This window comes from Micropterus dolomieu, linkage group LG17 (genome assembly GCF_021292245.1).
Source record: "Micropterus dolomieu isolate WLL.071019.BEF.003 ecotype Adirondacks linkage group LG17, ASM2129224v1, whole genome shotgun sequence".
Taxonomy (NCBI): domain Eukaryota; kingdom Metazoa; phylum Chordata; class Actinopteri; order Centrarchiformes; family Centrarchidae; genus Micropterus; species Micropterus dolomieu.
In genome coordinates, this window is record NC_060166.1 from 7,854,837 (window position 1) to 7,869,674 (window position 14,838).

Here is a 14,838-nt window from a genome sequence, read left to right on the forward strand (position 1 = left end):
TCGCTTGCACAGTGCTCCTTGGGATGTTTAAAGCTTGGGAAATCTTTTTGTATCCAAATCCGGCTTTAAACTTCTCCACAACAGTATCTTGGACCTGCCTGGTGTGTTCCTTGTTCTTCATGATGCTCTCTGCGCTTTAAACGGACCTCTGAGACTATCACAGAGCAGGTGCATTTATACGGAGACTTGATTTCACACAGGTGGATTCTATTTATCATCATTAGTCATTTAGGTCAACATTGGATCATTCAGAGATCCTCACTGAACTTCTGGAGAGAGTTTGCTGCACTGAAAGTAAAGGGGCTGAATAATTTTGCACGCCCAATTTTTCAGTTTTTTATTTGTTAAATTTCGTTCCACTTCATAATTGTGTCCCACTTGTTGTTGATTCTTCACAAAAAATTACAGTTTTATATCTTTATGTTTGAAGCCTGAAATGTGGCAAAAGGTCGAAAAGTTTAAGGGGGCCGAATATTTTCGCAAGGCACTGTATGTTGAACTCGTTTCGTGGTACAGGACCAAGGACATTGTGTGAAAATAACAATATAAAACAACTTGTCGTTAAACAAATCTCTCTCTCTCTCCTTGTTTGCAGTATAATATCATCGAAATTGCGGTAAGACAATTTCCACACACCATGCTTTTCATATGTAAATTTAGCATGTTAACCTCCTACACACATCAAGAGCCTAATCTTTCTGTGATGTCAACATTTTAGTGTATAGCCTCTATAAATTTTTGATATTCTGATTTCACACTTCAAAACTCCATTACTATTATTAGAACTTTGTCATAGTACTAATACTAATAGAGTTCAGCTTTAGTGTTTGATATTTTATCTGTGTTGGAAGATTAACTTGTCCTTGGAATTGACAGATAGAATCTGAAATCTAACATTTTCAGTCAGTAATTCAGAGAAAATTAGTGCAAATATATAGAGAATTTCTTGCAATGTGAACCATATTTTTAATATATTTTTTAAATGTATGTAAAAAGACACATATGGACAACATTTAAAACTAAATGTAAAAGTAAACGTAAGGGCAGAAGGCCTTTCCACGTCAGTCCACGCCATCAGATACAGACGTCCAGCACACTGAGGATGCAATCCAGGTTGCTGCAGCTGTCTGGCACCAGGAGGGACATTGATCCACACTGTGACTATGGAAGAAAAATAAATGATATCAGTGAATAACAACAGTCAACAAAATGTTTTTGTGTTGTCCTTTGAAGACAGACAATGTAATATCAGCTGTCAACTGTCAGCTGTCTGTGTGTATGGTGTGAGTAAGATAATGAGTCTGTGTTTGTGAAGTATGAGGCTTCAGACCGACTATGTTGTTAAAAAGAAAAGTTCAGTTCATTGGCCTTGTCCTTGAAGAGAGATAAACCAGTGCGCAGGAGAAGATAGGAAGAACAGCTGCAAGTTGTCTTCCCGCACGGGTGGAGGAGGGGAAGGGGAGGGAGGGGGCACCAATTTAGGCTGATTCGGTAACATTTATCCGGATCAGTGTCCTTCAATCGCTCTCATCCTCAGCGTCATACGTGCATCCAGTTCATGTAGTGATTTCGACATTTCTTTTAATTTCATTGTCAGACCAGTGGTTACTCTCAGCAGCTCACCAGACTGCGCCCTGATGGTGTCAATCCTCCTCTGCACTTCCACAGACCAGTCTGAGATGTTACTAAACAGTTCACCGTTCTGATCAGCCCTTTGATGTAAAACCTTCAGCTTTTCGTTCACCCCATTTAAGCACTCTTTAAGTTCCCCAGAAAGCTTTTGGGTAAATTTGCTGGCGGCTGTCTTACCAATTTTACGATATATTAGGGAGATTCCAAGCCCGATAATCAGGAAGCCCACTAACAAAATTCCAATTATCCATAAATCTTCAATGTCCTCCGCAGATAAAACATCCAAACAAACCGCTTGCCAGGTCTCCCACGAGTTGCGAGCGTAGCCTGCGGCGAATGTTCCACTGGGACAGTTCGGCTCACCCGGTGAAGCACGTCTCTGGGTGAAAATCTTGTCAATAGCGCTAAGTGACCAGTTGATGTGATGAAATTCCATTTTGATGGTTTCAGGAGAACAGCAGGCAGGTGGTCAAAAGAAAAAAATTTCCACACGACCAAAAGTAGACAGAAAATAGGAGCAAGCCAAGATAAGAGGGGAGAGTAGGAAAAGCACGACTGCTCTCTACAGTAGCAGGAAGTAGAAGTATTTATATTTACATATGAATTTATGTATGGGCATATTGTAACCCATGTTACCACCCGCTTAAAAATAAGTAACTGATATTTTCCATAAAGAAAATAAATAATGGGTTAATCATAGACAAAACAGCAGTTGTTGGTGATTGCGATTATTTTGAAAGGTTTGTAAAGTTTCAGGTGACATTTGGAATAGAACAGCTCTGAGATCAGTGATTTCAGGCCATATTCATTGTGGAGTGATCACACTCTCCAATCAGAGTTTAGCAGAGAGTTTTTTCCTTTAATACGCGAAGCTGAGTCACACATGTCAGGAATGAGCTGTGTCGTTAAACCTGGAATATTCTACCTTGTTTACGGAGATAAGTGTCAATTGACCGTAAAGAAGCCAGGTATCATGTGCTGTGGGGCAGAGGAGAAAAACGTGAAAAGTTAACGTGACCAGTTTTAGCCACCCTATTGCGTTAGCAGTGTATGAGGGATGAAAAATGAATAATGTATAAAGGAATAAATAATTATATGCAGACATAAATTAAAATTAAATATATTTTTGTAATATAATTTTTTTATTGTGGTGCCAACATCAGTCTGAAGCAAGATTGGTTATAGTGATGTGATCAGACCTGCTAGTACTGTCTTGACTTCACTGGAGAGTGGGTTGTAGCCCAATTCTGTGGTCTGGTTGCTGCGACTAGGGGCGCTAAAGATAGAGGTCAGGACAACATGGCCACTGGCCAAAATTAATTATCACAGTAATGCATTATTGCATATTGTATATTACCAGTATACTTTTTATTTAATGGTATAACATTATACTAACACTAATTTATACTAGTTACTCCTTCAGGTTGTGCCTCTGCAGTGTAGCGTACACTATTTTTTGTTGATTATTGCAGATGGTACAGGGCTCAACGTTAAACTTTTTTGCAACTGCCTCAACCGGACCAGTGGGTTTGAAACTTACTGGTCCAAAGACAATTTTTACTGTCCCTCCTTCCAAAAGTGTTCCATAAAACTAAAATGTAATCACTGTTAAAATTATAAAAAATAAAAAGGTACCGGTCGTGGTGGTGGAGTGATCGGTTTGCTCCTGGATACGGTCGCTTTTTCTTCACTCAGAACTCTTGTCATTGTTTCTTAGTTTTTCGAACCATAAGAAGTCACACTGCAACTCTATCGGAGATGAGCAAATCTCGCGGTAAGAATAAGGATAAGGATGCTAAAAAGACAGCAAACGTTACCAGAACAGATGAAGCTAGCGCCCAGCCACTACCACTTGCCATGCTAGTCGGTGAACTTGAGAAGCTTCGCAAAGGAGTAACAGGCGAACTTACTGACTCCTTGAACAGCGCCCTGGTTCCTATCCAAGCATCTCTGCAGAAGATCGCCGACACTGTGGCGTCAAGCTGGGTCTGCCCTAATTTTATGACTTCGTTATTCTCATTAATTACATCCCTGAATTCACACCACTTAATTTTTGGGGGGGACCTAAACTTAGCGTCTGACCCTGCTGAGTCCAACTCGGGTGTGTGGATGTGTGGTGTTCCCGACATCCAACAACAAAAGAGTTTTCATTCTATTCCCACGTTCACAAGACATACTCTTGTATTGATTATTGTTTTCTAGATAAAATACTTCTACCTTTAGTGAAATCATGCGAATACTCTGCACTTGTTATCTCAGATCACACCCCTCTTCTGTTAGACTTGGAATTCCTCCCTAGATGTGAAAAGCACCCAAACCGGAGATTAAACACAGGATTATTATCCTCTAATAGGTTTTGCGAGTTTATATCTGAGAAGATTTCACTCTTTATCCAAAATAACAAATCCGATTCAACTTCCCCTTCCCTTTTATGGGAAACTTTTAAAGCAGTAATAGGTGGAGAGATTATATTTTACAGTGCAATGATACGCAATCAGGAAAGGCAGAGACAAACTGATCTTATCTCCTAATCCCACTCTTCAGATGGAGAGACTCAAATTCCAGACTGAGTTTGACCTCATCTCTACAATTGAGGCAGATTTCCTTTTAAGGCGCACAAAGAGTACGTATTACGAGTATGGCGATTAAACCAACTGGCTGTTAGCATTGCAATTAAAGCACCAATCTGCCTCTCGACTCATCACTCTAGTTCGCAGGACCCCTAGCTCCGTAGTTACAGATCTAACTGAGATAAATAATGTTTTTGCCCTATACTGCTCCAACTTATACAAATCTGAAGCCCCATCTGATAATTCTCCAATGAACGAATTCCTAGACAACTTAGAATACCCCACAATTGATGAAGCAACCACATCCAATCTGGACGTGGTCTCAAACTGATGCAAAACGGCAAGGTCCAGATGGCTTCCCAGCTGATTTTTTAAAGAAATTTTTCCCTTGTTGTTGAATATGTTCAACGACTCCTTGGCACGTGGCTCCCTTCCTTTATCTTCAACTCAAGTATCAACTTTACTCATCCCAAAGAAAAATAAAGAACCGGTAGAATGAAAGCAGCTAGAGGCCTGTCAGCCTGCTTAACTTTGATATAAAGTTATTAGCCAAGATCAGTGCTTGCCATCTCGACCCCTGCCTTCCAGGCATTATTTCTAGTGACCAAACAGGGCAAACAATTATCCTCAAATATCCGTCACCTACTCAATATACTTCTGTCTAAGTCTGACACACAAGACACTGAAATGGTAATCTCTATGGACGCTAAGAAGGCCTTGGGGCTATCTATTCTCAGTCCTCAACAGATTTGGTTTCGGTCAAAGATATGTCTCATGGATTCAACTATTATACAGGGCCCCTACCGCTAGCGTGACCACTAACAATATTCAGTCTATTCAGTCAAGTTTTTCCCCCTAACACGTGGCTGTCGTCATGGCTGCCCCGTATCACCTATGCCATTTGCCATTGCGATCGAGCCACTCTCCACTGCTCTTAGAAACTCACCGCTTTTCACTGGCATATACAGAAACGGGGTGGAGCACAGAGTCTCGCTCTATGCTGATGATCGCTTGCTCTATGTCTCGAACCCCACTACCATCATTAATAAGATTCTCGATACTTTACAGAAATTCGACTCCTTTTCAGGCTTCAAGTTAAAATATATATATATATATATAAGAGCGAATGCTTCCCTGTGAACAATGCTGCGAAGCAGATCCCGAACCAAGCACTACCTTTCAAACTTGATCCAGTTTTCTCCTTGTGGAAAAAGAAAGGCCTTGTTCATCTCAAACAGCTTTTTTCTGAAAAGGTTTTTACCTCTTTTGAATATCTTAAAACTAGATTTGGCCTGCCACAATCCCATTTATTCAGATATTTTCAAATACAAGACTTTGTTCGCTGTAACTTCCCCAACTTTTCCCATCAACCACCTGAATCTCTCATTGATATAATTTTGTCATTTCCTACAGCCAGTAGAGTCATTTCTGGCACGGTGAAGTTAATCACATCATTTTTATTATCTACCTCAGCAACTAGGACTACTTGGGAAAAAAAGAGCTTGGCACTGTATTCTCAGATGAATAGTGGTGGGTGGCCCTCAACAGGGTTAACTCTACTTCATCTTGCGCTAGACTGACACTGATTCAGTTTAAGGTTTTACACAGGACACACCTGTCCAAAGCTAAACTTAACAAGCTATACAACACGGGCGATATGTGTGACAGATGCTCTCTATCACTGGCCAATCATACACACGTTTTCTTCCTGCCCCAAACTGGCTTCTTTCTGGGCCTCTTTCTATGATAAATTATCAAAGGCCCTCAATAGTCCGATGATCTCTGACCCTTTGATGTCTATTTTTGGTGTTCCTGGAGATTTTAACAGCTTTACTCTTAGGGAGACAAATATTATAGCTTCTGCATCCCTTGTAGCTCATAGGCGCATTTTGCTTCAATGGAAGGATCGTAAACCTCCACCCTCTGACTCTTGGCTTAGCAACTTAATGTCATTTTTATACCTTGAGAAAATTAAATACAGTATTAGGGACTGCTCTGATAACTTTAATAACATGTGAGGTCCTTTTCTTTCCTTTGTAAATTCTATTTCTTCTCTGGAAGATGAGTAGATTTTACATAGTCGGTCGGGTTACAGAGCAGGCAGATTCCTTTTCATTATTTGACTTTATTTTATTTATTCATTTATTTATTTACTTTGTTTACATATTTTGTACTTTTTTTTTTCTCATTCCCTCATTCACATGTTTTGTCCGTATGCGAACATGGTTCTTAAGTTTGGAAGTGGGGAATTGATTTGTTCACTATGTTCCTGTATGTCTTAATAATGTTAAACTGGGTGACAAGTCATACTTTCAGCTGTATTTACTATGCTGTACATTGTCAACCCAATAAAGATACTTGAGAAAAAATAAATAAATAAAAAGGTAATAGTCAACAAAACAATTTACCTTTAAAACAAAACAAACTAACAGAGTCAAACATGACGTGCTCTCTCCTGCTGACAGCCATTTAATAAAAAAATGTACATAGAGCAGCGGTTATAAGTCGCCTCTATCCTGTGTGACAGGACGCCATGGTAGCGACATGAGCTACAAAACAACTGCAGGATGTTATTTTTCTATTTTCTTTTTAACTACTAATGTTTTTACACTGGCCCGAGTGGGCCAGTGAGTTGCAAGTTCAACTGTCCCGACGTTACTTTTTACTGGCCCCGGGTCATCGGGCCACTGTTTTGTCAAGCCCTGCTGTATGAAAGAGTTCTTGTAAATGTTTTACCAGGCCAGTAGAACTTTATATTGTCTGCCTGATGGCAGTGGAAGGAGTGATGGAGGAGGAGAGAGGGGTCCTCTTGACACCCGCCGGCACCATGGTTGGCACTTGTCAACTCCGAAAACGTTTGAACACATTTTCGTCAGACTGCCGATATTCGACAACTACAAAGTTGATTTCTCGCCTCAAAACTTCTCAGAAGTGTATTTAAAGTTCTGTTGTTGGCCTCTAAAGAATAAAACGGTTAACATTAGGATCTATTGAGTATGTGAGCCGAGATTAACGTCATCACGTTTTGTGTGTAGTGTCTTCTGAGACAAACCATATTTGGAAGTTCAACTTCCGTCAACTACCAGCAGGTCTGCGGGCTGCAGCTGGATATACTTGGAGCATTTAGCTGCCCTTGTGTGCTTCAAGTACAGATAACAGCTCTCTGTGTGCCCGTTCCGTTCAGCTCTGTGCAGGCTACATATCCCACATGGATCATTTCAGAATAAGAGCATTTTGCCTGCCTGAAATTGCTGACTTGTTCAGATTCTGTTAATTTGTTCGGTTGTGCTTAGTTTTTGTGCTTCTATCATGATAAGCTAGGCTATGTAGTTAAATTGTTTCTTTTTTGTTTATCAGGAGTATGCACAGGATGTTTTCTTTTGAAATTCGACCTTATTCTCTATGCCATTCTGTGTCTGACTTCTTGCCCGGTTCATCTGCTTTGTGCTGCTTGACACTGCTTCCGTCAAAAATAGACGAGCAGTGAATATTGAACTTAAAAAAAAAAAAAGAAAATCGAATCGTAGTTGTAATCTGGCAGAAAAAGCGAAAATTACGTTTTTTCCCAAAATCTTTAACCCTAGCTTTAAGTAAACATGATGTTTTTCACACTGAGAGTCAATAATATTACATTATCCAAATGAATGGCCCAGTTTCATCTGCCATCTTGTTGAAGGAGAAAAATGAACAATAAGCTGCAATGGTATTCACATTAGTATCCTGTTTTTGTCATAAATACATGTTCTTCCCATTTGCCTTATTGCATAGGATCCTAACAACAACAGGATTGGGCAGTGGCTGAATGAAACGTCAAACGGTAAAATACTACAGCTTTCTTACTCCCTGAACTCTGAGGCCCGTGAAGGAACCTACCAAGTCATTGTGTCAATTGGTGAAAATAAACTACATCACAGCTTCAAGGTGGAGAAATATGGTAAATAATTTTTTTTAACCTTCCATTTCAATACATTTATAATGAAGCAAGAATGCTAACAGTCATGTTTTGTCCCCAGTTTTGCCAAAATTTGATATAAAAATAAATATGTCTGATGAAGTAAGTATTGAGCAGGAAGAAATCAAAGCTGAAGTATGTGCAAAGTAAGTAAAAGCCCTTTCACTCATTACACTCATTAAATAATAGGTTCAGTTTGGTGAGGGAATGACTCCTTTTCAACAACACACACAAACATTTATTTTTCCTGTCAATGTCCCTCTAATCAGGTATACATACGGACAGCCTGTGTCAGGCAGTGTTCAAGTTCAGGTGTGCCGACCTCTGAATCAGAATATTTATCGTGCCAGTGTACGCACCCCTGAGCATCCAGAAAGAGTCCCTGACATAACTGCCCCATGCTACAAGGAGACAAAGCAGGTACAGTTGCTGTGGTGACTCCTCTTTGTGCTGAAACAAGGTGCAAATAAAGGTAGACCTTACATACGCCCATACAGAATGGATGTATGCTGGGTAACAATTGGTCTTGCCTGGTGACAATGATTAGTTTCCGCATGTTTGTGTCCATTCCTTAAAATAACGGGTAATAAGTTGTGGCTATTTTTTTCCCCAAAGGCTTGCATGCAGAAAAACATAGGATACCATTGAAACATGCAGCAGTAAAGCCACAGATTTAGCCAATGATGAACATTATTTGTTGAAATGTATTTCCGTAATTTTGGTGCTTGAACTTCGAATACTGAAAAACCAAGATATGAAAAAGCTGAACAAATATAAGAATTTAAAAGTGACCAGAATAAGACCTGAATAAGGTGAGTACTTAATTTACCCACACCTTTTGCCACAGCTCAATGTTATTGTTATTCTCCTCCAAATTAGGGAAGACATTGATAGAGGAACACGCCCCCTCTGTAAAAGCAACCTTTTGACTGAATAAGGATATGAAATAGTGTGAAGGAAAATGTTAATATGTCCCTCCATTCACAATTTTCATTTAATTTTATCTTATTTTATTTAACTTTCTAGACAGACAAGAGAGGCTGTGCCACTTTTACCTTTACGATGTCAGCTTTCACAAAACTTGACCGAAATGTGCTGCAAGATGTACTGGACCTCAGTGCCAAGGTGGAAGAGGAGGGCATAGGCAAGTATAATATTTTATAAAATTTATATTTTTAATAGAAGAAGAAATATCTAAATGTCATGTGTTTAAACAGTATGGCATACACATTGTTGTAAAATGGAGCTTTCTTGTACAGGTATTTCACACCAACAGGAGAAGAGAATAGGGATTTCATATGTTGTTGGAAAGCTGTCCTTCATTGACACACCCAAGATTTATGACCAAGGATCAAATGTGGAGGGAAAAGTAAGTACATGTGGTCTCCACTTCTTCGTCTGATTCTATTCACAGTGCAAATGAAGCCATGATACAACTTTGTGCTTCTAACAGGTTAAAGCAGTTCACTACAATAATACACCCATTCCTGACATGCCAGTGTACCTGTTTGAGGGTGAAAGGTGGTCAGCACGTCTGGTACAGAACCTCACAACTGACAGTGATGGGATTGCCACCTTCTCATTCAGCACCGCAAACTTTAAACGGAACATCCGCCTCCGTGTAAGTAAGAGGTAGCACTAAGACGACAACCTGAAAGACAAGATTTTATCACAATGAGCTCATTTGTGGTGTTTCTCTTCTGCAATCTAGGTTGGCAACAAACCGACGCTGGACAACGTTGGTTATAGAATGCCATACTATGAGGTTGGAGAGCATGTGTTGTCTGTGCCCGAACCTCCTTCTCCTGATTCTAAAACAGTCAGCTCCCTGGAGGTGAAGAAGAAGAAGGATCAGCTACTTCTCTGTGACAGAGAAGAAGACATCTCCATCAAATACACTGTAGTTGGAGAGACCCAGGGCCCTGTGGATGTGATGTATCTGGTGAGTGGTTCTCTTCCAGAGACATGGACATAGGGAAGATGCTTTTAAAATTACCTTTATATCAGATTAATGACACCTGGTCTAAAGGAACACATTTAATGACATTTAGCTAGTGAGACTGGGGACACCAAAACCTTCCATATTACCCAGCAGATTTCGTGTATTTATGCTATATGGTAACATTTTAGCATGGACTAGGGGGGAAGTAGAGCCCCTTCAGGGAATTCGTAGATGTTGAGCGTGATTTTTTTTCAATTGTCTGTATTGTTAGTGAATGATAAAAATGAAATCGACTTTTGCTGGGGTAGGGGGGCATTAACTGTTTTGCCTTCTGAAGGGGGGCATGACAGAAAAATTGGAGAACCACTAGACTATGTTAGTAGAGTAATAGTGATATTTTAGAGCACAACCAAACACTGGTTGGCCTGCAAACATAAAGCTGATGTCATTTGATTTGGGGAAAAAATCAAATGTCATTATTTGTGAAGCTACCAGATATCAAGCAACAGCTGTTAAGTACTTGTCTCACAAATTTTGCCAGCTAACAATAGGGTTAACCCTGGTTAATTGTTTACACTGCAAGCAGAGTACTGGAAAACTGGGAAAACAGCCTTTATGGCAGAGAAATAACTTTAAGAAGTTTCAGTAATAAATAAAACACACAAAATATTATTAGGATAGTACTTTGTGAATAGATGATGTTCTTATGGACCCATTGTTATATGATGTAAATATTAAGTACACTTTTCCCCCTACAAGACAGTGACCAGCCTTTTACTTATCACCCTGCAAAATGGTTGTCAAAAGTTTCAAAATGTGCACATATTAATTTCCAGAAACAAAAGAGAATATGATTTAATCAACTTAATTAATCCACTATTTTTATCTGATTATGCGCTAAGTATCCTGTTAGATTTAGAGTGCCATTCTCAAATGGAAAAACATGTGGTAAAAATATGATTGAAATATGACTTGCGTTTATTTCACATATAGATTTGAGGAAGGTTACAGTCTTACAGTCTCCTCAAAGCTCCACACAGACCTGATGTGCTAGCTTGCTGCCATTTTTCATCTCTTCAGTGGAATGGAAGCTTCATTGAATGTTTAAATTACATGCTTAATTTATGTCATGAATTATTTGCGAAGTCTGTTTTCTATGCACTTCATCGCATCTTGCTTTGATCAACCATCTCAGGTAAGCGTAAAGCTTTTTCAGTTAAGAGACCAATTTAGCATTGTACCCCTATAACATTGGCTGAGTTGGACAGTTTTAAAAAAAGGATTAAATCTGATGCAGCAGAACCAAACAAACAACCACACACCAGAATAGCAGCAGTGTTGTAATCTGCTGTTAAAGGAAGTTTTTCTGTTGTATTACTCATTCTGTCTCTCACATTCTCCAGGTCTTATCCAGAGGAGCCATTATCATGCAAGGAGTTAAGCAGGTTGAAGTGCAAGCTAAATCAGGTGGATGACGTCTTAAAATCACTCTTTAAATTAGCATGGCAAATTTCTATTGACCTATGGAGGTATGTGAATGATGACAGTTGGTATGTTGTTTCAGTGACTGAGGGCGAGGTGTCCTTCAAGTTGACAGTGTCTGCAGAGATGGCACCAGGCGTCCAGGTTGTAGCTTACGCCGTCCTCCCCAGTGAGACTGTGATCGCCCACAGGGCTGACTTCTCCACCGAGAAATGCTTCAGTCACAAGGTCAGTGAGATATAAAAATACACATTTGTGTCCTGTTGACAAGATCATATATTCTCATCATATATCACTGAAGTCCACATGGTGTGATGTGTTTTCTGCAGGTGTCGCTGGAGTTTTCTCCGCCCTCAGCTGTTCCAGGAGAGGAAACCATCCTGCAGGTGACGGCCCAGCCAGACTCTCTGTGTGGTGTGAGTGCTGTCGACCAGAGCGTCCTCATCAAGGAACCAGGGAAGACTCTGAATGCAGACAAGGTAACTGCTAGAATCAAAAGCACTGTTTTGACAGATACACTTTACAGCCACATTTCAAGATGAAAGAGTAAGCCTTCAATCCAAAGAGTTCACTAACTGTCACATCTTCATAAAACAACCAACCTTTTATAGCTTTCAATCATACATTCTTTTTTAGATATTTGCCTTGTTGCCTGTCAGAGAAGCATCCTCTGTTCCACATGAGGTGCAAGATCCTGATGGATGCCGCCATGTGAGAACTAGAATATACATGGCACACCACAGAAGGGTCAAAGGGAGAGAAGATGATGCTCATTCAGTTTTCCAGGTGCTTCCTACAAAAAAATTACAATATAATGAATATATTCATGTATTTGTTTTTCAAACATTTACATAACTTTTCAGTGATGCCTGTATGTTGTTGGATTAACTAGAATGCAGGTCTGAAGATGACAACAAACTTTATCAGAGTGCCTTTATGCATCAAGTACAGAGGATGGGAACGTAGGCGTTACGGTGACTTATTTTTTTGCTTAATCAAGTGACACTGAATATTTACCAGCATTTCAACAGCTCACTGTGTCACTGCTATGCTCCGGTTCTGATGGAATATTTTCTGGTTTCTTTTTTTGAAGGAAGTTATGGCTTAAAGATCCTTCCTCGATTCCATGCGTTAGGAGTAGTACAATTTATGAATAGACCCTTTAGTGCTGCCAGATCATCTCCTCCTCCTCCTCCTCCTCCTCCTACTTCTCCACCACCAATAGAGACAGTCCGCACTTTCTTCCCTGAGACCTGGATATGGGACCTGGTGGAAGTTGGGTGAGCTTCTGTCACAAAGAGTTTTCATAGACATAAATTGGGGGTAAATTAGTGCATTTGGGATCTCTATGATGAACATGTCAACATGTTTACTGACATGTTCATCAAGACATTTTTTAATAATAATAACAATAACCTGATTAGGATGTTTTTCATGCTTAAGAAAAATGTTTAGGTTTCTTTCAAAAGGATTGTGTATAGGAAAAGCATTTTCGGCTTATATGCTCAGGGTTATATTCTTTATTCAGCATGGGAAATTATTGAGTTTAGCAACACCAAACATTTTCTCACATTGTTTTTCTTTGTCTAATCTGAGTTATGTCAGTATGTTTCCAGCTCACTGAATGTCTGTGTGTATCTGCTGGTTCAGAGTGTCTGGAACAAAGGATGTGTCCCTCACTGTCCCAGACACCATCACCACCTGGGAGACGGAGGCTTTCTGTTTGTCCCCTCAGGGGTTTGGCTTGGCTCCTCGTAAAGAGATCACCGTCTTCCAGCCCTTCTTCCTGGAGCTCAGCCTGCCTTACTCCATCATCCGGGGGGAGCACTTTGAACTGAAGGCAACCACCTTCAACTACCTGTCCAGCTGCATCATGGTAACCAATGCTTTTACATGACCTAGAAGATAATGGCAGCTGGCTAACATGCTGATGTTTATCCGACGAAGGTTAAAGTCAAGGGCAAGTATCTTCAACCAAGTCCAGTTGCCCTTGACTTTAACCTTCGTCGGATAACTATGACCTGGATGACTGAGAATTCTCACAGACATCTTGCTAATCATTTTGGGAGGAACACTCTCAGATTGGTACGGGAGTATGAAAGGACAGCCAGGAAAATTGCAGACTACAGGAACCATCTACGATTTAACTTGAGAGATATGGCAACTACCTGTCCAGCTGCATCATGGTAACGAATGCTTTTACATGACCTAGAAGATAATGGCAGCAGGCTAACATGCTGATGTTTATCCAACAAAGGTTAAAGTCAAGGGCAACTGGACTTGGTTGAAGATACAGGAAGACGTTTTGTCCCTCATCCAAAAGACTCCTTCAGTTCTGACTGACTGGTAGGGAAACTCAGCTATTTAACCTCAGTGGGGTCATTTGCCAGGACCACATAATAATAATAATCTTTATTTGTAGAGCACTTTTCAAAAACAAGTTACAAAGTGCAAGACAACAATTCAATACCCAAAAGACAACAATACAAGCAAGAAAACATTGAAAAGACCAAAATACATGTTTAAGATAAATATAAAATAAGTAAAGTAGATAAATAATAATAATAAAAGGGATAAAATAAAATAAAGTATGTTTTAAGAAGGGACTTAAAAGAGTTCACTGACTCAGCTGACCTGATTTCCTCGGGCAGGCTGTTCCAGAGCCTTGGGGCCCTGACAGCAAACGCTCTGTCCCCTTTAGTTTTCAGTCGAGACTCTGGAACAGACAACAGGCCTCTGCCCGAGGATCTCAAGGTACGTGCTGGTGCGTATGGGACTAAAAGGTCAGAAATATAACAAGGCAAGAGGCCATGAAGAGCTTTAAAAGTTGTCACGATCTGGCTCATGGACCGTGACAAAATATGGAGACACACCGCAGGCCTACTAAAAGTTTAACAAAAGTAATTTATTTTTAACAAAGAGTAAACAATAAATTTTACTATAACATAAATCAAAATATGTCATGTGAAAATCAGTCCAGTCAGTAGTGTTAGGTGTGGGTGAGTGAACGTATAGTGTAGGTGAAGGTGTTGAAATGTAGAAATAAAACAACAAAAACTCAAAATAACCGACGGCACATCCTTGACGGGGGGCGCCTCTGCCGACGAAGAAAAGAGAAGAGTGAGGAGGAAGAGCGCGCACCGAAACTGCACTAGTGCCGGCTTAAATAATCTGCACACCCTGGGGCCCTCAGGTGTTCACGATTACCTAATAAGAAGCACAGAGAGAGTTATACAAGACAGCCCTACAGGGGTCGTCAC

General features: G+C 40.1%; 1 protein-coding gene across 1 annotated transcript in view; it reads left to right on the forward strand.

Annotated features, from left to right (window-relative positions):
* Positions 1 to 14,838, forward strand: part of LOC123985874 (alpha-2-macroglobulin-like) — an 83,843-nt gene that overhangs the window by 13,281 nt on the left and 55,724 nt on the right. The window contains exons 5-19 of the mRNA XM_046073844.1: positions 596 to 616; positions 7,971 to 8,136; positions 8,216 to 8,300; positions 8,424 to 8,574; positions 9,181 to 9,298; positions 9,414 to 9,523; positions 9,608 to 9,775; positions 9,866 to 10,096; positions 11,500 to 11,563; positions 11,661 to 11,806; positions 11,908 to 12,057; positions 12,215 to 12,364; positions 12,471 to 12,552; positions 12,672 to 12,858; positions 13,229 to 13,454. Of these exons, the coding sequence (XP_045929800.1) occupies positions 596 to 616; positions 7,971 to 8,136; positions 8,216 to 8,300; positions 8,424 to 8,574; positions 9,181 to 9,298; positions 9,414 to 9,523; positions 9,608 to 9,775; positions 9,866 to 10,096; positions 11,500 to 11,563; positions 11,661 to 11,806; positions 11,908 to 12,057; positions 12,215 to 12,364; positions 12,471 to 12,552; positions 12,672 to 12,858; positions 13,229 to 13,454 (2,055 nt within the window). The remainder of the gene's footprint in view (positions 1 to 595; positions 617 to 7,970; positions 8,137 to 8,215; positions 8,301 to 8,423; positions 8,575 to 9,180; positions 9,299 to 9,413; positions 9,524 to 9,607; positions 9,776 to 9,865; positions 10,097 to 11,499; positions 11,564 to 11,660; positions 11,807 to 11,907; positions 12,058 to 12,214; positions 12,365 to 12,470; positions 12,553 to 12,671; positions 12,859 to 13,228; positions 13,455 to 14,838) is intronic.